At 44.3% G+C, this 24,459-nt stretch overlaps 1 protein-coding gene across 1 annotated transcript in view; it reads right to left on the reverse strand.

Annotated features, from left to right (window-relative positions):
- The window catches only part of WNK4 (WNK lysine deficient protein kinase 4), a 239,614-nt gene extending 216,930 nt beyond the window's left edge, over positions 1-22,684 (reverse strand). The window contains exon 1 of the mRNA XM_056548981.1: positions 21,584-22,684. Within this exon, the coding sequence (XP_056404956.1) occupies positions 21,584-22,219 (636 nt within the window). The 5' untranslated portion in view covers positions 22,220-22,684. The remainder of the gene's footprint in view (positions 1-21,583) is intronic.
- Between the last annotated feature and the right edge of the window lie 1,775 nt (positions 22,685-24,459).

The raw sequence follows: 24,459 nt of genomic DNA on the forward strand, positions 1-24,459 counted from the left end.
GGGTTACTGGGAACCGGTTTTAGGCAGTCCTTGGAACAAGAGGGCCCCCAACTCTTGATCTCCCCAGTGGACCAATCCAGGGTTGGGGAATGAAGTTGAAGCCAGGGAAGTCCAAGGAGAATTTCAGAAGTGCAATTGGGGAGGACCAAAAGTTCAATCCTCTCGTGATGAGATCCGATGCACATTAGAAGGGGCTCCGTGCGGAAACGTATGGTACAGTCCAATCTTTCATTGTTTACACAATTGATGTAGAGGGGTCTGGCGAGACTGGTCACTGGGATGTTGAACCTGTTGACGAGAGAGGCCAAAATAAAATTTCCTGCAGATCCGGAGTCCAAGAAGGCCATAGTAGAGAAGGAGAAGGCAGAGGCAGATATCCGCACAGGCACAGTAAGACGTGGAGAAGCAGAGTAGACATCAAGGACTGTCTCACCTTTGTGCGGAGTCAGCGTACGTCTTTCCAGGCGGGGAGGACGGATAGGACAATCCTTCAGGAAGTGTTCGGTACCGGCACAGTACAGGCAGAGATTCTCCATGCGGCGTCGTGTCCTCTCTTGAAGTGTCAGGCGAGACCGGTCGACCTGCATAGCCTCCACGGCGGGAGGCACAGGAACAGATTGCAGGGGACCAGAGGAGAGAGGAGCCGAGGAGAAGAAACGCCTCGTGCGAACAGAGTCCATATCCTGGCGGAGCTCCTGACGCCTTTCGGAAAAACGCATGTCAATGCGAGTGGCAAGGTGAATGAGTTCATGTAGATTAGCAGGGATTTCTCGTGCGGCCAGAACATCTTTAATGTTGCTGGATAGGCCTTTTTTAAAGGTCGCGCAGAGGGCCTCATTATTCCAGGATAATTCTGAAGCAAGAGTACGGAATTGTACGGCATACTCGCCAACGGAAGAATTACCCTGGACCAGGTTCAACAGGGCAGTCTCAGCAGAAGAGGCTCGGGCAGGTTCCTCAAAGACACTTCGGATTTCCGAGAAGAAGGAGTGTACAGAGGCAGTGACGGGGTCATTGCGGTCCCAGAGCGGTGTGGCCCAAGACAGGGCTTTTCCAGACAGAAGGCTGACTACGAAAGCCACCTTAGACCTTTCAGTGGGAAACTGGTCCGACATCATCTCCAAGTGCAGGGAACATTGGGAAAGAAAGCCACGGCAAAACTTAGAGTCCCCATCAAATTTATCCGGCAAGGATAGGCGTAGACCAGAAGCGGCCACTCGCGGCGGAGGAGGTGCAGGAGCTGGCGGAGGAGATGATTGCTGAAGCTGTGGTAGTAACTGCTGTAGCATAACGGTCAGTTGAGACAGCTGTTGGCCTTGTTGCGCTATCTGTTGTGACTGCTGGGCGACCACCGTGGTGAGGTCAGCGACAACTGGCAGAGGAACTTCAGCGGGATCCATGGCCGGATCTACTGTCACGATGCCGGCTGGCAGGTAGTGGATCCTCTGTGCCGGAGAGGGATTGGCGTGGACCGTGCTAGTGGATCGGTTCTAAGTCACTACTGGTTTTCACCAGAGCCCGCCGCAAAGCGGGATGGTCTTGCTGCGGCGGTAGTGACCAGGTCGTATCCACTAGCAACGGCTCACCTCTCTGGCTGCTGAAGATAGGCGCGGTACAAGGGAGTAGACAGAAGCAAGGTCGGACGTAGCAGAAGGTCGGGGCAGGCAGCAAGGATCGTAGTCAGGGGCAACGGCAGGAGGTCTGGAACACAGGCTAGGAACACACAAGGAAACGCTTTCACTGGCACGATGGCAACAAGATCCGGCAAGGAAGTGCAGGGGAAGTGAGGTGATATAGGGAAGTGCACAGGTGATCAGACTAATTGGAACCACTGCGCCAATCAGCGGCGCAGTGGCCCTTTAAATCGCAAAGACCCGGCGCGCGCGCGCCCTAAGGAGCGGGGCCGCGCGCGCCGGGACAGGACCGACGGAGAGCGAGTCAGGTACGGGAGCCGGGGTGCGCATCGCGAGCGGGCGCTACCCGCATCGCGAATCGCATCCCGGCTGGAGGCGGTATCGCAGCGCCCCGGGTCAGTGGATCTGACCGGAGCGCTGCAGTGAGGAGAGTGTAGCGAGCGCTCCGGGGAGGAGCGGGGACCCGGAGCGCTCGGCGTAACAAGAAGGAGGAGCTGAGCAGATGATATATATACAATACAGTACAATCTGCAGGTATGATGTTATAGAGAAGGAGGAGCTGAGCAGATGATATATATACAATACAGTACAATATGCAGGTATCATGTTATAGAGCAGGAGGAGCTGAGCAGATGATATATACAATACAATCTGCAGGTATCATGTTATAGAGCAAGAGGAGCGGAGCAGATGATATATACAATACAGTACAATCTGCAGGTAAATGTTATAGAGCAGGAGGAGCTGAGCAGATGATATATACAATACAGTACAATCTGCAGGTATCATGTTATAGAGCAGGAGGAGCTGAGCAGATGATATATAAAATACAGTACAATCTACAGGTATCATGTTATAGAGCAGGAGGAGCTGAGCAGATGATATATACAATACAGTACAATCTGCAGGTATCATGTTATAGAAGAAGAGGAGCTGAATAGATTATATATACAATACAGTACAATCTGCAGGTATCATGTTATAGAGCAGGAGGAGCTGAGCAGATGATTTATACAATACAGTACAATCTGCAGGTATGATGTTATAGAGAAGGAGGAGCTGAGCAGATGATATATATACAATACAGTACAATCTGCAGGTATGATGTTATAGAGAAGGAGGAGCTGAGCAGATGATATATATACAATACAGTACAATATGCAGGTATCATGTTATAGAGCAGGAGGAGCTGAGCAGATGATATATACAATACAATCTGCAGGTATCATGTTATAGAGCAAGAGGAGCGGAGCAGATGATATATACAATACAGTACAATCTGCAGGTAAATGTTATAGAGCAGGAGGAGCTGAGCAGATGATATATACAATACAGTACAATCTGCAGGTATCATGTTATAGAGCAGGAGGAGCTGAGCAGATGATATATACAATACAGTACAATCTGCAGGTAAATGTTATAGAGCAGGAGGAGCTGAGCAGATGATATATACAATACAGTACAATCTGCAGGTATCATGTTATAGAGCAGGAGGAGCTGAGCAGATGATATATAAAATACAGTACAATCTACAGGTATCATGTTATAGAGCAGGAGGAGCTGAGCAGATGATATATACAATACAGTACAATCTGCAGGTATCATGTTATAGAAGAAGAGGAGCTGAATAGATTATATATACAATACAGTACAATCTGCAGGTATGATGTTATAGAGAAGGAGGAGCTGAGCAGATGATATATATACAATACAGTACAATCTGCAGGTATGATGTTATAGAGAAGGAGGAGCTGAGCAGATGATATATACAATACAGTACAATATGCAGGTATCATGTTATAGAGCAGGAGGAGCTGAGCAGATGATATATACAATACAATCTGCAGGTATCATGTGATAGAGCAGGAGGAGCTGAGCAGATGATATATACAATACAGTACAATCTGCAGGTAAATGTTATAGAGCAGGAGGAGCTGAGCAGATGATATATACAATACAGTACAATCTGCAGGTATCATGTTATAGAGCAGGAGGAGCTGAGCAGATTATATATATAATACAGTACAATCTGCAGGTATCATGTTATAGAGCAGGAGGAGCTGAGCACATGATATATACAATACAGTACAATCTACAAGTATCATGTTATAGAGCAGGAGGAGCTGAGTAGATGATATATACAATACAGTACAATCTACAGGTATCATGTTATAGAGCAGAAGGAGCTGAGCAGATTATATACAATACAATCTGCAGGTATCATGTTATAGAGCAGGAGGAGCTGAGCAGATGATATATACAATACAGTACAATATGCAGGTGTCATGTTATAGAGCAGGAGGAGCTGAGCAGATGATATACACAATACAGTACAATCTGCAGGTAACATGCTATAGAGCAGGAGGAGCTGAGCAGATGATATACACAATACAGTACAATCTGCAGGTAACATGTTATAGAGCAGGAGGAGCTGAGCAGATGATGTATACAATACAGTACAATCTGCAGGTATCCTGTTATAGAACAGGAGGAGCTGAGCAGATGATATATACAATACAGTACAATCTGCAGGTATCATGTTATAGAGCAGGAGGAGCTGAGCAGATGATATATACAATACAGTACAATCTGCAGGTATCATGTTATAGAGCAGGAGGAGCTGAGCAGATGATATATACAATACAGTACAATCTACAGACATCATGTTATAGAGCAGGAGGAGCTGAGCAGATGATATAATGATATAACATAATGCCTGTATTTTCTATCTGCCAGGTTTCCTTTAAGTTAAAATTTTCTACAGAGAATATATGAAGCATGGCCTTCTAAACCGGGCAAGCCCCTTTAAAAAAACGTGCACCATGTAGCAGGTTACCATGGCGACTAGTTAAACATCAAATTAAATAACATACATTGGTAAATCTATTAAAACGTTGTTTACAATTTATATTCTGGAAGATCACAGTCAGGCTTCTATATTCAGAGCTCCGAATACTAGAATTAAAGAATTTAGCCATCGCATTGGAAACTAATTTTAACTTCTATGATGACACTATTAATCTAAAAGTAAATGGGTCATATGGAGTATGGACAAGAAAGCTTTTTTTTCTATTTTTATAACATTTTGCTTGTCTTTTCATATAGAAATCGGCAACAGGGACATATCTTGAAGAATGGGTGGATTTTAGGCAGGGCCGGAGTTGCCGTTAGGCAAAGTAGGCAGATGCCTAGGGCACAGCTGGTCAGATTCCCCAGGATCTCAGGAGCATCTCCAGCACTTCACTCCTAGGCTGCAGGCACTTTAGCCCTTCAGCAAGTAGCCGGTCTCGCCTAGGGCGCAAAATAGTCCAGCATCAATGTAAACACTATCCTTCCCGTTTTGCATCTACAGCTCCTGTATACTCCTATACTGTATATATCTCTGTGGTGACGGGAAACAAACAAGCCGTACAGTTTGCGCCTCCAGCCATACCCCACTTTTACCCCTCCCCTTCTTTTTTGCTATCTTTCATATGACACACGGGAGAAAAAAAATATATTAATTTAATTCACTGACTACATAAAGTGTATTTGTTGTCTGTTACCATGACGACCTATAGGTCTGCCACTTGTAATTTAACACAATTTTTCATTTTAGATGCAGAGGGTTAATAAAATTTGTTGCCACCCCCTCCTTGGAAATTATGGGCACTGAGATCAGGATATACCATATATAATAAAGGGCTAGGAGGATTAAAGGGGTATTCCAAGCCAAAACTTTTTTTTTTTTATATATATATATATATATATCAACTGGCTCCGGAAAGTTAAACAGATTTGTAAATTACTTCTATTAAAATTTTTTAATCCTTGCAATAGTTATTAGCTTCTGAAGTTGAGTTGTTGTTTTCTGTCTAACTGCTCTCTGATGACTCACGTCCCGGGAGCTGTGCAGTTCCTATGGGGATATTTTCCCATCATGCACAGCTCCCGGGACGTGACATCATCATTGAGCAGTTAGACAGAAAACTTCAGAAGCTAATAACTATTGGAAGGATTAAGATTTTTTAATAGAAGTAATTTACAAATCTGTTTAACTTTCAGGAGCCAGTTGATATATATAAAAAAAGGTTTTGCCTGGAATACCCCTTTAAATTAAAGGGGTAATCCAGCCAGAGACATTGACCTTACATCCACTAAACAACATTTTTTTTTACCAATCGGGGGTGACTCCAACTGTAGCAAAACTACAACTCCTAGCATGCCCGGACAGCCTTCGGCTGTCCGGGCATGCTAGGAGTTGTAGTTTTGCAGCAGCTGGAGGCACCCCAGTTGGGAAACACTGTTATAGGGAATATATTCTTTTTTCTGGAATACCCCTTTAAAGGGGTACTCCGGTGGAAAACTTATTTTTTTAAATCAACTGGTGCCAGAAAGTTAAACTGCTGAATTAAACTGTTAAATTAGCTGCTGAATACTACAGAGGAAATTCTTTTGTTTTTGGAACACAGAGCTCTCTGCTGACATCATGACCACAGTGCTCTCTGCTGACACCTCTGTCCATTTTAAGAACTGTCCAGAGTAGGAGAAAATCCACATAGCAAACATACAGCATGCCGCTCTGGACAGTTCCTAAAATGGACAGAGATGTCAGCAGAGAGCACTGTGGTCCAAAAAGAAAATAATTCCCTCTGTTGTATTCAGCAGCTAATAAGTACTGGGAGAATTAAGATTTTTTAATAGAAGTAATTTACAAATCTGTTTTACTCTCTGGCACCAGTTGATTTGAAAAAAAAAAAAAAAGTTTTCCCCCGGAGTACCCCTTTAAAGCCTCATGAGAAAAGTAGAAAATTAGTTATGTTTATTGCAAGCTCTCCGACGGCCAAACATAAAATAATGATGTTATTTTTGGGGTTGGAGAAATCTGACAAGGCCGAGGTATAATGTTTCTGTAGTTCGTATGAAAGGGTTAACAATGTAATCCAACACAGAGTGAATGTAAGCAAAGCCAAAAAGATAAAGACTCTCCGCGAAATATGTTAATATAACTAGGACGCAAAGTGATTTACAGAGGAACGGAAGTATTACAAAGTGTTAAAGGGGTACTCCGGAGTGAAAAAACAAATGTTTACAAATCAACTGGTGCCAGACAATTATACAGATTTGTAAATTACTTCTACATAAAAATCTTAATCCTTCCAGTACTTATCAGCTGCTGTATGCTCCAGAGGAAGTTGTGTTGTTCTTTACAGTCTGACCACAGTGCTCTCTGCTGCCACCTCTGTCCATGTCAGGAACTGTCCAGAGCAGGAGAGGTTTGCTATGGGGATTTGCTCCTGCTCTGGACAGTTCCTGACATGGACAGAGGTGTCAGCAGAGAGCACTGTGGTCAGACAGAAAATAAATTAAAAAAGAAAAGAACTTCCTGTGGGAGCATACAGCACCTGATAAGTACTGGAAGGATCAAGATTTTTAAATAGAAGTGATTTACAAATCTGTTTAAGTTCTGGCACCAGTTGATTCAAAAAATGTGTTTTCACTGGAGTACCCCCTTAAAGGAAAACTCCAACCAAAACTAACTTATCTTGTGGATAGGGGATAAGTAGCTGAAGGCGTGGGTCTGACCGCTGGGAACGGGACCCCGGCTGTCAGTGAGGAGCGCATGTCGTCTACTGGTAGATGCCACTTGCTTCATTCATTTCTATGGGAGCGCCGGTGATGCTCGAGTGCTGTACTCGGGTCTCTCCCATAGAAATTAATAGAGCGTGTACCGCCTGCCGCACACGCTCCTCACTGAGAGCCAGGTGCTGTCTGGAGATGGCAGGGGGTCCCAGTGGTCGGACCCCCCCACAATAAACTACTATTAGTTTTGGCTGGAGTTCTCCTTTAAAGTCACTCTAACAAACAAGAGCCATGACCATTTGAGGTTCCTTTAAGGATCCAGGCACATTCCACAAGGCTGATAGAACAGCGGCATACCACTGGCTGAGACGCCTCAGGCACTTCACAAGCTACATGAAGGAAAGTCAGCCAACCTACACAAGGTCAGAAAATCCACTGGAACAAGAAGGAAAGTCACATGGACCACACACTTAGGGTATAACAAAACCAGCGGCTGAGGCAAACCATAATCATAACATCAAGTGTGTCCGATCCATTATAAGTGACACTAAAGAATAACAATAGAATCATGCAGAAGAGATGGCCTATCATATTACAGTGAAGCTTCATCTTCCAGTATATAAGGGAATAGCATGAGCAGCAAATACTGAATATAATCAGGGGCGTTGCTAGGGGGGGGCTAATGGGGCTATAGCCCCGGGTGTGGCCTCCATAGCCCTGGGTCTCGCTCCGGCTTACTTGCTTATGGGGATCCAGGCACCTGTCATGCGCCCGTCACAGACAATGTCATGAAGAACTAGGAGTCCCGGTAGTGATAATATGGCCCCCACAGAGCCCTGATCTCAGCATTATTGAGTGTGACTGGGATGACATGAAGAGACAGAAGGTTCTGAACAAGCCGAAATCTACAGGACATCTCTGGTTAGTTAGTTTTGAACAACCTCCCTGCCGAGATCTTCCTAAATCAGTGAGCAAGTGTATCTAGAATTGAGGCAGAGGGTGGTCACATGAAATATACATATTAGATGTCTTTTCTGTTTATTAAAGGGGTGCTCCGGGGAATGGAACTTATCAGACATTATCCCCTATCCACAGGAGTGTCTGATTTGGGGGGGGGGGGGGCTGACTGTTGGGACCCCCACGATCTCCTGTACCCCCACCTTCCTGGACGATTGCGAATGACGGCCCCTTCAGCCAATCACAGGCCGCAGCGATGTCATGCCATAGTCGGTGAATGGCTTAGCGGGCCATCTCTTGCGCTCATCCAAGAAGGTGGTTGCCACAGTGCACGAAGACAGATAAGTAGACAGGGCCACGTACAGGAGTGCATAGGAAATAAAACGTTTGTACAGTACAGCATGTATATATATTTTAAATATAATGGCGCAGTAAGTTGTGTTTGTTTTATATTATAGTATACACATTATATTACACGTAATGAGTCAATATATGTTACTAGATAAATAAGCTCCATTTCCTGTTGGTGAAGTGTTCTTATCCTATAGATAAATATGAGTAATAATACCGGGGTATACGCCTATTTGTGCTGCACAGTATACATCAGGTTTTTTTTCTCTCAATGGTTTGGTGAGGGCCACAGAACAAAAGGGCCAGATGGCGGCATAAAGTCCTTAACGACAGGCGCTTCCGGCTCTGCCCTTCCAGAGTCTTGTATTATTAGGATAAACTGACTTTGTCAATAGAGATTTTAGGCAATCAGATCATGTCAGAGATTTACCCGGAGCGTCGGTCTGTAGCCAGAGTCTATTTATATCTTTGTGTTTGTGTGTAGCTATGTGGACAGTATGAGATGTTCGCCCTGCGGAGTTCTGCAGCATGACACTGGGATTGGGGGGGGGGGGGGGGGGGGGGTTGTGGTCGCTGAGTGTCAGGAATTAGTCTCCTGTTCGGTGCTGTGGCCTCTTTCCTATTCTTATTTATTTATTTTTATATTTATTATTAACTATTATATATTATTTATTATTATTATAATATTTATTATTTACTACTCAGGAAATGCATACAGCTGTTTGCTCAATTACTAATACATAACTGTTGCTATAAATCTCTGCAGAGTCGTAACTTGTGTCATGTGATGGGCAAAGGGCAACCAACACCAAACTAATGTCACTTCGGATGGCCTAAGGTTAGAATTACATGTCCAGCATCCGGCTCAGTCGAAAATCATGAAAAAAGTCGAAAAAAAAGTGCATCAGATGGCATCAGTTGTTTAGGATCTGACGTAAATTATTGTGCATGGCAGACGGGGGAACGTAGCAAGATGTGTTCCCCTGTCCTGCGGCCATGTGCCGTGTTTCACCATCCAGTGTCCAACTTGAGACGCAGGATGAATGTGAACTAAGAAACATAGAAACATAGAATGTGTCGGCAGATAAGAACCATTTGGACCATCTAGTCTGCCCAATAATCTGAATCCTATCAATAGTCCCTGACCCTATCTTATATGACGGATAGCCTTATGCTTATCCCTATCTTATATGAAGGATAGCCTTATACCTATCCCTATCTTATATGAAGGAGCCTTATACCTATCCCTATCTTATATGAAGGATAGCCTTACACCTATCCCTATCTTATATGGAGGATAGCCTTATGCCTATCCCTATCTTATATGAAGGATAGCCTTATGCCTTTCCCTATCTTATATGAAGCATAGCCTTATGCCTATCCCTATCTTATATGAAGGATAGCCTTATACCTATCCCTATCTTATATGAAGGATAGCCTTATACCTATCCCTATCTTATATGAAGGATAGCCTTATACCTATCCCTATCTTATATGAAGGATAGCCTTATACCTATCCCTATCTTATATGACGGATAGCCTTATGCCTATCCCTATCTTATATGAAGGATAGCCTTATACCTATCCCTATCTTATATGAAGGATAGCCTTATACCTATCCCTATCTTATATGACGGATAGCCTTATGCCTATCCCTATCTTATATGACGGATAGCCTTATACCTATCCCTATCTTATATGAAGGATAGCCTTATACATATCCCTATCTTATATGAAGGATAGCCTTATGCCTATTAGTGTTGAGCGGCATAGGCCATATTTGAATTCGCGAATATTCGCGAATATATGGACGAATATTCGTCATATATTCGCGAATATTCGCATATTCGTTATATTCTCGTTTTATTTTCGCATATGCGAACATTCGCGTATGCGAAAATTAACATATGTGAAAATTAGCATATACAAAATTAGTATACGCGAAAATTCGCATACGCGGAAAATAGCATATACTAATTTTCGCATATGCGAATTTTCGCACGCCAGTCTCACACAGTAGTATTACAGCCTTCTTTACACCACACAAGCTGGAAGCAGAGAGGGGTGAACACTGTGATGTGTACTGTGAAGAAAAAAATAAATAAAATTAAATAAAAAAAAAACGAATATTCGTAATTACGAATATATAGCGCTATATTCGCGAAATTCGCGAATTTGCGAATATGCGATATTCGCGAATAATATTCGAATTGCGAATATTCGCGAGCAACACTAATGCCTATCCCATGCATGTTTAAACTCCTTCACTGTATTTGCAGCGACCACTTCTGCAGGAAGACTATTCCATGCATCCACTACTATTCCATGCATTTCCCCTCTATGAAGGTTCTCTTGTTGTAGTTTTTCTTCTTTTAAATATCTTCTCCTCCTTTCCCGTGTTGATTCCCTTTATGTATATAAAAGTCTCTATCATATCCCTCTGTCTCTTCTTTCTTCTATACATGTTAAGGTCCTTTAACCTTTCCTGGTAAGGTACGCCCCAGGTGCATTATCTTGCACTTATCCACATTAAATTTCAGTTGCCAGAGTTCTGACCATTCTTCTAATTTTCCTAAATCCTTTTCCATTTGGCGGATCTTCTGCCTGCCCTTTAGAAGTTCTTATAACTTGCTTGGCCTTTTTTTGCCTAATCTTGTAGATTTCCCTATCGTCATTGCTCATTTTTTTTTTTAAAGTTACTAAATGCTGGATTTTAGTTTTTTATGATTTTGGCCACTTGTGCTGAGTACCACAGTGGTTTCTTCCCTTTTCTGCTTTTAAGTTTAAAGCAATTTTCTGTTGCCTTCAATTTATGACTAATCAAATTTTTTTTTTTACGTCAAAAAATCTAAAACTTTTGTTTTTGTGTGGTGTGACTGCTTCACTATTCTTATATTAAACCACACAAATCACAAGATCCCAAGTTTTCGCCTACAATAACATCATATACAAAATCCTCATTTGTGAAAGCCCAATCCAAAATGGCCTCCCTCTGGGTTGACTCCTCAACCATTTGAAGAGATAATCCCAGTAGGGAATTTAGAATATCTGTACTTCTGACAGAACTAGCTGTTTTGGTTTTCCAGTTTATATCCGGAAGATTGAAGTCTCCCATAATGATAACTTCTTTCATTGTCATTTTAGCTTTTTCCCTCAACTAGTAGATCATCTAATTCTTTAATTTGGCCTCGTGGTCTATATATCACACCTACACGAGTTACTGAATGATTACCAAACTGCAACATAACCCAAACTGACTATGTTGGCCTCACTAACTTGTATTAGGTTAGATTTTATGCTATCTTTCACATACAGGGCCACTCCTCCTCCTTTCTTTCCTTCTCTGTCTCTTCTGTATAAAGAGTATCCTGGTATGGTTATGTCCCAGTCATTACTTTCATTAAACCATGTCTCAGTAACAGCCACTAAATCTACATTCTCAGATGCCATTATTGACCCAAGTTTATTGATTTTATTACCTAAACTGCGAGCATTTGTAGACAGGACTCTGGGCTTGTCATTTCTTAACTTCTGTGCTACTGACATGTTCTGGCATTGTTTCTGGGGGCAATTGGACTCATGGATTATTACTCTCCCCCCCCCCCCCCCCCCCCTCTTCCTAGTTTAAATACTCCTTAGCAAATTCTTGGAATTGTTCACTGAGTACATTCGTTCCCTTGAGAGAAAGATGCAAACCATCTTTCTTGTACAGTTCCTTTCTATTCCAAGTAGAGCTATATTGAAACCATTTACTAAGCCATAAGTTGAACTCCTTAATGCGCCTCTGCCTATCATTCTGAACATTATGCACAGGCAGAACTTCAGAAAATGAAACAGTGGATGCAAAATCCTGTACATCATTGCCAAGTGTGATAAAAGATTCCTTCACCTCTGAAACTTCATTGCAAGCCAGGTAATTTATCCCTAGATGGACAAGAACATCTACATCCCCTTCCTGCTTTGCTTGCTTAACAATATTAAGAATATGTCTTCTATCTCTTCTAGCAGTAACACCAGGGAGACATCTCACAAAACCATTTTCCTTATTCAAAAGAAAAGGAACAGTCACGAGTTCTACAATCAGTTTACCTCCGGTACGTGCTGCCGGAGAGAAACATTGCGGACAACTGACATATGTAAAGGGGGCCTAAATATTGCACATAGTGGCACCTAATTTCATATGCAATACCATGCTGTGACATCAAGAGTGCGGCACCGCTGTGATGTCACGAGCCTCCGGCACTTAACGCGATGCTCTAAACGAACGCCGGGTGCAGCATGGAGATCGCGGGTCCCCAGGTCTATCCTTTGGATAGGGGATAAGCTGTCTAGAGTACCCCTTTAGGATGAGGAAAAGGATCATATTAGTAGTATCATGATGGAAAGTAGAAAAGATATTGGAGACATGCTGCTTCAGGAGAGCAGGAAAAGCAAAGGTTAAAAAGGATGGAGAACGTTACGTTACACAAGGCAGGTTTGGCCATGGCGGGATGTGAGGAGGTCCTGCATATTAGTGTACATTTGAATTTAGAACTTAATACTTCAACATGAAATACAGAATTTAAAGGGGATCCATGAGTAGATTACATCTAAAATAAAGAACTGTTTACAACATAGACACTTTCCAGGTCTGGGTCAGGAGAACCAAAGTAATCTGGGTCAGGTGCATAGCTATTAAGGTAGCAGTCACACTGGGGCCCTGGCACCTAAGGAGGCCCTAAAGCACATCTGCCCCATAGTAATATAATCGGCCCCGTTGCCAATTTTTCATCGGGGTCCCAGAAGCTACAAGCTGTGTCCCTGATCCGGGTAACACGGTTACTAAAATGTGTAAATATTACATTTTATGTGACTACGCCTAATGATGTCGTCTTCTTTACCTCCCGTGTGACACAAACCAAATGCTGAAGGGCATTTCAAGTCATATGTCAGCCACAGTCAACAGCCTTAAAATTATTCCTCCAGACATCTGAATTATCTTTGTGCCATGTTCTACGCGCGGCTGAGATCACTCAAATTATCTGTTAAATGAAGAATATAACCAGCACCTGATGCCCGGGCTCCCGAATCAGACAGATGTCTACAGGCACAATATCCAGCCATTACCAGAAGTGGACAGTGACAAATCTGCCCGACGACTAAGCCTTCTTGGAGTGGTCACATGGCACCCTCAAAGCAAAAACAACCTGTCAAGGGTTTAAAGTGGTAACGTGTTGTGCTCAAGCCTTCTTGTCTATCCTGGTCCTTCCAACAACTACACAAGACCTTGGTTGGAGACCAATGTCTATGGACCCTTTCGGACAGATTGACCCTGGTCCCTGTACCCTATATATTTTTATCTTAAAGGGGTACTCCCCTTCCCCAATGTTCGGAACATTTTGTTCCGAAAGCTGGGTGCGGTCTTCGGGGGCGTGACATCATAGCCACACCCTTGTGATGTCACATCACGCCCCCTCAATGCAAGTCTACGTGAGTGGGCGTGGTGGCTGTCACGCCCCCTCCCATAGACTTGCATTGAGGGGGCGTGGCATGAAGTCACGAGGAACGTGGCTATGTCGTCATGACCCCCGCAGCCCACACCCAGCATTTGGAACAAAATGTTCTGAAAGCTGGGTCAGTGGAGTACCCCTTTAAATTTGTTTTATTGAAAAAAGTAACGGCCGGCAGTACAAGCATATAGAAGAAGCCAAATGATTAAAAGGGCACAAATCATCCAATAACATAACAGGCATATTGATACATACATTGCAGATATAGGATTGTGTCCCAAAAGTGCATCTAAGACTGGGATCTGGTCTTGCATTTGTCAAAACAACATATCTTAAAGGGGTACTGCAGCCGAAATTAACTTATCCCCATCCACAAGATAGAGGATAAGTAGCTGATCGCGGGGGGTCCGACCGCTGGGACCCCCACGAACTCCGGAACGGGCCCAGGCTCTGAGTGAGAAGTGTGTGCAGTGGGAGCTCCGACGAGACCCGAGTCCGGCACTCGGCAATTATCGGCGCTCCCATAGAAATGAATGGAGCGCATGCCATCGCACTGAGCGAGACAGGGTCCCGTCCCGGAAATGGCAGTGGTCGGACACCCCCCCACCTCATCAGGTCATGATGGAATACGAAGGGAAAAGCGTGTTCAGACGACTAACAGTAGAAAGTGAACATTGTGTCAGCGGGGAAGGATGCCAGGGGCCCCACACTTTCTCAAATTTAGCAGGACATTTCCTACCTTTATACACCTATTGGGAAAACGGGAGTACAAAATTGACCAGCTTTTTCCAATTGACTAAGGTCCATCCATCGGAGAAATGTCTGTACTTGCTGCGGCCAAATTTCCTTGGACAGAACAGATGGATCAGAGGTTCCAACAATGGAGGAGTAGTTTCAACTATGGTGGGCACCAGTTGTTGGACATCAGTCCAAAAAGACACAACAAAGTTGCAGGCCCAGACAATGTGCCAGAAATCTGCCGTAGGTGAGTAGCACCTATGGCATGCGTCCAAGGGGGAACACCCCTCTGTACCCTATATCTATGAGATCAACTCTTGTTCAAAGAGCCTTTTCATGGTATTGGATCCCCCATGCAGCTGAATGAGGATTTTTGACCTGCTAAGGTAGTAGTGTCCAAACTGTGGACCTTGAGTTGTTGCAAAACTCCAACCTCCAGCATGCCCGGACAGCCACCGGCTGTCCGGGCATGCTGGAGGTTGGAGATTTGCAACATCTAGAGGCCTACAGTTTGGAGACCACTATGCTAAGGCGGTGGAATGAGCATTTGCTTGTTCGTCAGCTGGTCACTGAGCCTATGACACTGGGCAGGTGGCTACCTGGGGGTGGCTCAGTAGCACTTGCCCCGCCTTTATTGGCCTGTGGAGTCTCTGGGGACCAGGTGCATGCTATACTGCACTCACTTATTGGCTTGCGGCTCGGTAAATGTTCCCCAATAAGTTTTATAAAACGTTTGAACTCCATCTTTGAACAGAGAATAAATAGGGATGTTAGGTTTTCATGAAGACTGGCAAGACATTTTTGTCTTCTCACTTGCGGCACATTTTCACCCCAAATTGCTTTAGAAATTCTTTATCCTGCTGCTTCGCCCCAGTACTGTGGCAGCTGTTACCCATAGTAATGTGCCTGGGGACATGTGCCCGAGGGTCGCAAAGCACATCCTAAGGGGGACGCAAAGCACATTTGCCCGATAAGAGACCAGAATTATAAAAGACACATGGGGCCCTGTTGCAGATTTTGCATCGGGGCCCAGAAGCTGTAAGTTTCGCTTCTCACTGTGCCCATACCATAGAGAGCCCCAGGCTCCCCCAATAATGTGCATATTGTGTCTGCTGCCCCCCAACACTGTACCTGCTGTGATGCCCACTGCCCACAATACTATTTAGCCTAGTGCCCATAAAAGTGCCCATTGTATCCATGTATACAGAATGCCAATACAACTGACTATTGTGATTGCCACCAGACCAAGGGCATGTGTCCCTAGTGCTCAACGGTAGGAATGTCAAAGGGTCATTTGTTGGTTTGTATTGTAACTGGTCCATGTCTACTCATCACTTATATAAAGGTGGTCATCCAGCGTTGTGCCAAAATTCATATCCTGCTGTGAGCGGAAAAAAATATTGAAAGAAAACCTATACTTACAGCGCCCATCCGCCGCAGCACCTATTCAGCTCTGTCCAGTCCCCCGATCTTGTGCCTCTTTCCTGCTTCTGAGACAAGTGGTCAATGCAGGACCCATCATCTCAGCCAATCAATGGCAATAGCTGCGACCCTTCAAAATCAAAGATTGGTTGAGAGGGCAGTTCCTGATCCAAGCATCCGGGAAGCAGGAAGAAGACAGAAGATGGAGATGAACGGGAGCTGCGGGAGATCGGGGCAGGATGTGAATTTTAACAAAAATGCTGGATAACCCCTTTAAAGGGATACTCCACTGCCAAAGCGTTTGGAACATTTAGTTCGAAACGCTGGGTGTTGGCTGCGGGGGTCGTGATGCCACGGCCTCGCTACTCATGGTGTCACACCACACCCACTCAATGCAAGTCTATGGCCACGGTCGTCATGCCCCCTCCCATAGATTTGCATTGAGGCGGCGTGGCGTGACGTCACAACCCCCGCAGCCCGCACCCAGCGTTCGGAACTAAATGTTCCGAACGCTGGGGCAGTGGAGTACCCCCTTTAAGTAAGCGTTCATTCTCCAGATAGAATATCTGGTTATCTCAGATACGTAGTGGCATATTGTGCATTCTACAAATAAAAGAGCCACTGAAAGGAGGGGTGCCACCACAAAACATTTCATATGTCATGTCCCATGTCTGCGGACAACGCTATACCATATAAACTACCAGAAAGTTACCACCCGAACTACAGCTGAGACGTTCTTGTGTCCGTGAGGTGTTGACAATACTGAGCATGTAGTTATTAGAGGAGATCACCAACAAATACAGCCGTATCCTGTTTTGTCAGAACGTACACCATGTGCCTTCGCCGCCCTGAGGAGTCCACATGTAGTTTATGCCAGGACCGTAACTACTGGTCACAAATAACTGCAGCATAAACTAACAAGAAGAGCATTTACAACGAAGAGCAATGTGAGAGGGTCTTTTGTAGGCCAGAAGGGAAACGTAGGAGGTGCAGTAAAGGGATCGCACAACAGAGGTTGGAGGGTAGAGAAGCCATGAAAATAATTCTCTGTTAACAGGGCCGATTCCGTGCAGAAAGTTCGGCCGTAAAACATGGAGCGGACATTCCACACATTTAAATGATCCGGCGGGCGCTAGGACCGCTGGGAAATGTGCCGGCTCCATAGACGCCAATGCATTTCCGATTGGATTCTGCAGAAAGAAAAGACAAGTCTATTCTTACTGCGGACGCCGGAATCAGGATTTCCGCGGCAGAAACATCTGCCGTGGAAATTCCGTCATGTGCACAGTGCAGCAGAATCCCATTGAAATCAATTTCCAAGCGAAAAATTCCTGTGGAATTCTGCTGTGAAACATAGCCTACACCAGTGCTTCTCAACCAGGGGGCCTTCATTCAGATGTTGCAAAACTACAACTCCCAGCATGCCCGGACAGACAACGGCTGTCCGGGCATGCTGGGAGCTGTAGTTTTACAACAGCTGGAGGCCCACAGCTTAGGGACCACTGGAGCGCAATGAACAGTGAGTTTCTTAAATAGTGTGGTCTCCAAGCTGTGGACCTCCAGCTATTGCAAAACTACAACTCCCAGCATGCCCGGACAGCCAACGCTAAACAGTGATAAGCAATAATAACAACACACACAATAAGAACAGCTGGAGGTCCACAGCTTGGAGACCACTAGAACCGTGTGTTTCTTAAATAGTGTAATAACGCTAAACAGTGAGAAGCAATAATAACAACACACACAATAACAACAGCTGGAGGCCCACAGTTGGAGACCACTGGAACCGTGAGTTTCTTAAATAGTGTAATAACGCTAAACAGTAAGAAGCAATAATAACAACACACACAATAACAACAGCTGGAGGCCCACAGCTTGGAGTCCACTAGAACCGTGTGTTTCTTAAATAGTCTAATAACACTAAACAGTGAGAAGCAATAATAACAACACACACAATAAGAACAGCTGGAGGCCCACAGCTTGGAGACCACTGGAACCGTGAGTTTCTTAAATAGTGTAATAACGCTAAACAGTGTGAAGCAATAATAACAACACACACAATAACAACAGCTGGAGGCCCACAGCTTGGAGACCACTGGAACCGTGTATTTCTTAAATAGTGTAATAACGCTAAACAGTGAGAAGCAATAATAACAACACACACAATAACAACAGCTGGAGGCCCACAGCTTGGAGACCACTGGAACCGTGAGTTTCTTAAATAGTGTAATAACGCTAAACAGTGAGAAGCAATAATAACAACACACACAATAACAACAACAGATGATAACTATGTAAAGAAACATAACAGGACGGTTCAGTAAATGTCGATCAGGATTACCGGCAATGGTTGTCATCATTTCCAGTAGAGCAAGAACGACAAAATAAAAAGCCTAAGCCTTTTTACTTTTACAATGTATATTGGGTCAACACACAAATGAGATCATCCCGATTCTTCGTCTCATTGCAAATATAGACCGAGAACAGAATAAATCCTGAAAAACTGAATTATTCATGTCACGCTGGCACCGCTGAGAGTTATTCCTGGCATTGATCGCCGCATATTACCAATACAACCCAAGCCGTCCTGTCTCGCAGTCACAAGATAGATGTAGAAATAATCCACCCCCCGATTTATATGTTGTACATTTAGCCTATATTAGTAGTCTCCAAACTGTGGACCTCCAGCTGTTGCAAAACTACAACTCCCAGCATGCCCGGACAGCCGTTGGCTGTCCGGGCATGCTGGGAGTTGTAGTTTTGCAACAGCTGGAGGTCCGCAGCTTGGAGACCACTGGTCTATATACTAATTTTATTCAATTGTATGTACTAAGTGCCAGTTCATCTTAAAGGGGTACTCCGGAGGAACAAAAAAATTTTTTTAAATCAACTGGTGCCAGAAAGTTATACAGATTTGTAAATGACTTCTATATAAAAATCTCAATCCTTCCAGTACTTATCAGCTGTTGTATGCTCCACGGAAAGTTGTGTAGTTCTTTCCAGTCTGACTACAGGGCTCTCTGCTGCCACCTCTGTCTGTGTCAGGAACTGTCCAGAGTAGGAGAGGTTTGTTAGGGGGATTTGCCCCTGCTCTGAACAGTTCCTGATACAGACAGAGGTGGCAGCAGAGAGCACTGTGGTCAGACTGGAAAGAACTGCAAAACTTCCATACAGCAGCTGATAAGTACTGGAAGGATTAAGAGTTTTAAATAGAAGTCATTTAGAAATCCGTATAACTTTCTGGCACCAGTTGGTCTGAAATTATTTCTTTTTCCTTTGGAGTACCCCTTTAAGATAATATATATATATATATATATATTAAGATATAATATATATATATATATATATATATATATATATATATATTTATATATATATAAACATTTAAATAAATATATATATATATATATATATATTTATTTAAATGTTTATATATATATATATATATATATATATATATATAGGTGTATAAATATATATATATATATATTTTTATTTTTATAGATCAGTAGATACTGTTACAGGATAGGGGATCAGCACATTCGTATAACATAACATAAACATAACATGTCTCCTTTATATTGATACAGATATAGACATATGCTAAATTATATAAAGGATGTGCAGAACATCTGGAGGCCCACAGCTTGGAGACCACTGGAACCGTGAGTTTCTTAAATAGTGTAATAACGCTAAACAGTAAGAAGCAACAATAACAACAAACACACAATAACAACAGCTGGAGGCCCACAGCTTGGAGACCACTGGAACGCAACGAACAGTGAGTTTCTTAAATAGTGTGGTCTCCAAGCTGTGGACCTCCAACTGTTGCAAAACTACAACTCCCAGCATGCCCGGACAGCCAACGGCTGTCCGGGCCTGCTGGGAGCTGTAGTTTTGCAACAGCTGGAGGTCCACAGCTTGGAGACCGCTGGAATGTGACGAACCGTGAGTTTCTTAAATAGTCATCTGTTTTGGGATTGTACTTCTAATACACAGTATGAGTCCTTTTAAAGCGAATGCACTTGTAAACGCTCCAGCGGGGGGCGCCCATTCATTCACCTGTTAAGCAGATGTAAGTGGAATACGTCTCCCACCTCTGCTGGCAGCAGGCTCAATAACTTAACTACCCTTTGGTGGTGGTGAGATCAAATGTATTTAGTGTCATGATGATTTTACACCTAGTTATGTTATTTTTCTTCCGCCGGTGTCCTATTACAAGGCATTATCAAAGCTTGTCATAGACCTTAACACAAGGACGTATACTGCCCTAGTATTGTTCATCTAGACACTCATTTACAGACAGGGCTGCATTGACAGTATAGGAAGGTATACGGGGCTGCACTAAACATATATTTCTTGCAGCGTTCTGCAAATTGGGGCCCTCCAGATGTTGCAAAAGTCCACCCCCTAGAATGCCAAGACAGACAACGGCTGTCCGGGCATGCTAGGAGTTGTAGTTTTGCAACATCTGGAGGTCCACAGTCTGGAGACCACTGTTCTACTGTATATGTACATTTAGAATACCACAAAATAGCTTTAAAGGAGGACTCCAGCAAAAACTAAGTTATCCCCTAAGTAGCTGATCCCAGCGGTTGAAATCCCCCCGTGCGATCTCCGGAACGGGACCCTGGCTCTCTCGGTGGGGACCTACTGGTAGACGGCCCGCGCTCCATTCACGTATTCGGGTCTCTTCGGCGCCCCCATAGAAATAAATTTAGCGTGTGACATCTGCAGTAGTGTTGAGCGCGAATATTTGAAATGGAAATTTTTACCGCAAATATTTAGAATATATAGTGATATATATTCGGAATGACGAATATTCTTTTTTTTTATGCAAATTTATGCAAATATTTATGTGTATATCAACACTTCCAGACTGGACGCTGATCCCTCCCTTCTTTTAGGTGAAAGATATAATTGCGCATGTGCACCATGCGAATTTCATTACGAACGTTCGCATTGGAAAAATAAAATGAGAACGAACATAGCGAATATGCGACTTTCGCGAACATAGGACAAATATGAATATTCGTCCATACATTTGTGAAATATCGCAAATTCGAATGTGGCCCCTGCCGCTCATCGCTAGTCTGCAGCATGCGCTCCTCACTGAGAGCCCAGTCCCATTCCCGAGAACTTGTGGAGGTCCCAGCAGTCGGACCCCCCGCTTATCAGTTATCCGTTACTTATCCCGAATCCTGTGGATAGGGGATAAAGTTAGTTTTTGTTCTTTAGTTAGAGTTCCCCTTTAAGGTTTGTTCACATGTAGAATGCATTTGATGCTGAGGGGATTTTATGCGGCATCCAGGAGCTGGTCGAAGCATGAAGAAAATATTAAAACTCTACTATTACAACCCGAAACGTAAAATCTTCAACGTGTGAACATACCCCAAATATAGAGACAGGTAGTAAAGATGATTGTATTACCTGAAGTTCGCACCACGCCACTTCCACCGTGGTTTCCGTATCCAGACCCTTGTAAACCGTTTTAAAAGACCCTCTTCCAATCTCAATGTTGAATTTTAAGTATCTCCCATCGGGCGAGGTGGCCACGGCTTTGGTCTCGTTCTCGTCGATCTCTTCTTGCTCCTTCCTGGCCTCGGCCGCCACCAGTTTGGGAGCAGGAACCGAAGGTCGGGAAGTCCTGTTGGCTTCGTCCTCGGACTCGGAGCTGATGTCCGCAATGCTGGCCAGTGTCCCCGAAGACGGCACGACATCCGCCGGAGCGTTTTGCGTCGGCGGATTGATAAAAGCGGTAGAGTTCTCCGGAATAGAGACCACTTTCTCTTCCAACGTTAACGGCTCCTCCGGCGACCATGACGAGAAAGAAGTTCCCGGCGGGTCGTAACCCAACAGTTCTAACTGGGCAGAGCTTCTCCGGTTAAATTGGTAAGAATTCCTTCTAGGCTCCTTGCCGGAAAGTCTTCTTCTCCTCAAGGCTGCCAGAGTGGACAGTTCAGCAGGATCTTCCGGCAGAACCGAGGCAAAGGAGATGCCACAACCTGCCAAATCCACTTCTGTCTGAGACATGGCTTGAGTTGAAGGTAGCCCAAAAGCAAACATATCTTGTATCTGCCGAAAAAGCGATTATGACTTAAGAATACGACTTAGCAGCCATTCTTCGACCTGTAGACCCTTCGAAACTCTAAGTAGACTTCTTAGCACATGGCTACAGCCCTCTTATTATGGCACATAACAACTGGATAGGTCAAGATCCGGTAGACCTAGCCTAGATATGTCTAGCGAGGAATGTCCCCAAAATGCTGTGCAAAGCAAGACTTGCTAAACTGCTCCCTCAGCTGCTGATCTCCATCTTCTTATCCAGAGGTCCAGGCAGTGTCTAGGAATAAAAAAAAAATCAGCAGTTCTGATGTGTTCCTGTACATGCAACAAGCTGTCCCTTGTGCAAAAGTGTGAACCAGATGGACGTGGAGTCCTGCACCTGGGTTCTTTTTCTTCTTCTGTCTCCAATTCCGAAAGTCAGTGCTGGTGACAGCTTTAGCCGGTGGAAAGGGAATCTGATCTTACTTTCATGTGACTGCAGTGTGTGTATACAGTGTAGAGAGAGCCAACCCTTCACAAAGCTGAGGAACACCTCCTTCTCCTTGCTCGCTCCTCCTCTGCTCTGCAATAGCTACACCTTGTCTTAGCAATGATCCGGCGTGTCGGACGCTGTTCCCTCTGCAGCCCCCTTCCCCATTACAGAACAGGTTCTTCCTCAGTCATCCATGGACAAAACGCATGGCCAGAGCTGTCAAAGGCAGACAAAAAACGGATGTAAAAAACACGTAAAAGACACGGTGATCCTTCAACTTACAATGGCCTCAACATACAATAGTTTCATCATACATCGGTCTTTTCTGGACCATTGTAACTTGAAACCAGACTCAACATACAATGTACAGACAATCCAGATTTGTCAAACGTGTCAATGGCTGGAAGAACTGACCAATCAGAATGGGCATTTATACCTGTACTACTGAAGTGCATGCACTGACTGTCTGGTAGCGCCTCCCTACAGTACAGGGAGGTACTACATGTTCTGAACTCTTTACCTGTATTACTGAAGTGTATGCACTGACTGGCTATCTGGTAGCGCCTCCCTACAGTACAGGGAGGTACTACATGTTCTGTACTCTTTACCTGTATTACTGAAGTGTATGCACTGACTGGCTATCTGGTAGCGCCCCCTACCGTACAGGGAGGTATTACATGTTCTGTACTCTTTACCTGTATTACTGAAGTGTATGCACTGACTGATGTCTGGTAGCGCCCCCTACAGTACAGGGAGGTACTACATGTTCTGTACTCTTTACCTGTACCACGGTTAGCTGCTCCTTTGGACATCAGGTAAGGGCGGCTACGTTTCGCGTGTACTGTACAGGACCCTGAAGAAGCTCCTGCTCTCTGTATAGACCAGTCTTTCCCAACCAGGGAGCCTCCAGCTGTTGCAAAACTACAACTCCCAGCATGCCTGGAGGCATGCTGGGAGTTGTAGTTTTGCAACAACTGGAGGCACCCTGGATGGGAAAGCCTGACATACACAGTGATTTACAGCTTCCAGCAGATCTTTATTACTTTTATATGTAAGGATTTGCTTTATCTGTATTAGTTATCTACTTATTTTTCTTTAATCCTCACTTTTTCCTATTTTTGGAAGACATTTTGGAGTCTTCAAAACCAATTACCAGGTTTCCATAGAATTATGGTCTCAACATACAATGCTACGGACAGTCCAGATCTGTGAAACGTGTCAATGGCTGGAATAACCGAACAATCAGAATGGGCATTTATACCTGTACTACTGAAGTGCATGCACTGACTGTCTGGTAGTGCCCCCTACAATACAGGGAGGTATTACATGTTCTGTACTCTTTACCTGTACCAGGATTAGCTGCTCCTTTGGACACCAGTTAAGGGCGGCTACATTTCGCGTGTACCGAACAGGACCCTGAAGAAGCTCCTGTCCTCTATAGAGACCAGTCTTTCCCAACCAGGGTGACTCCAGCTGTTGCAAAACTACAACTCCCAGCATGCCTGGACAGCCTCTGGCTGTCCAGGCATGCGGGGAGTTGTAGTTTTGCAACTGCTGGAGGCACCCTGGATGGGAAACACTGACATACACAGTGATTTACTGTCCAGGCATGCTGGGAGTTGTAGTATTGCAACAGCTGGAGGCACCCTGGATGGGAAACACTGACATACACAGTGATTTACTGTCCAGGCATGCTGGGAGTTGTAGTTTTGCAACAGCTGGAGGCACCCTGGATGGGAAACACTGACATACACAGTGATTTACTGTC

Source organism: Hyla sarda, chromosome 12 (genome assembly GCF_029499605.1).
Source record: "Hyla sarda isolate aHylSar1 chromosome 12, aHylSar1.hap1, whole genome shotgun sequence".
NCBI lineage: Eukaryota > Metazoa > Chordata > Amphibia > Anura > Hylidae > Hyla > Hyla sarda.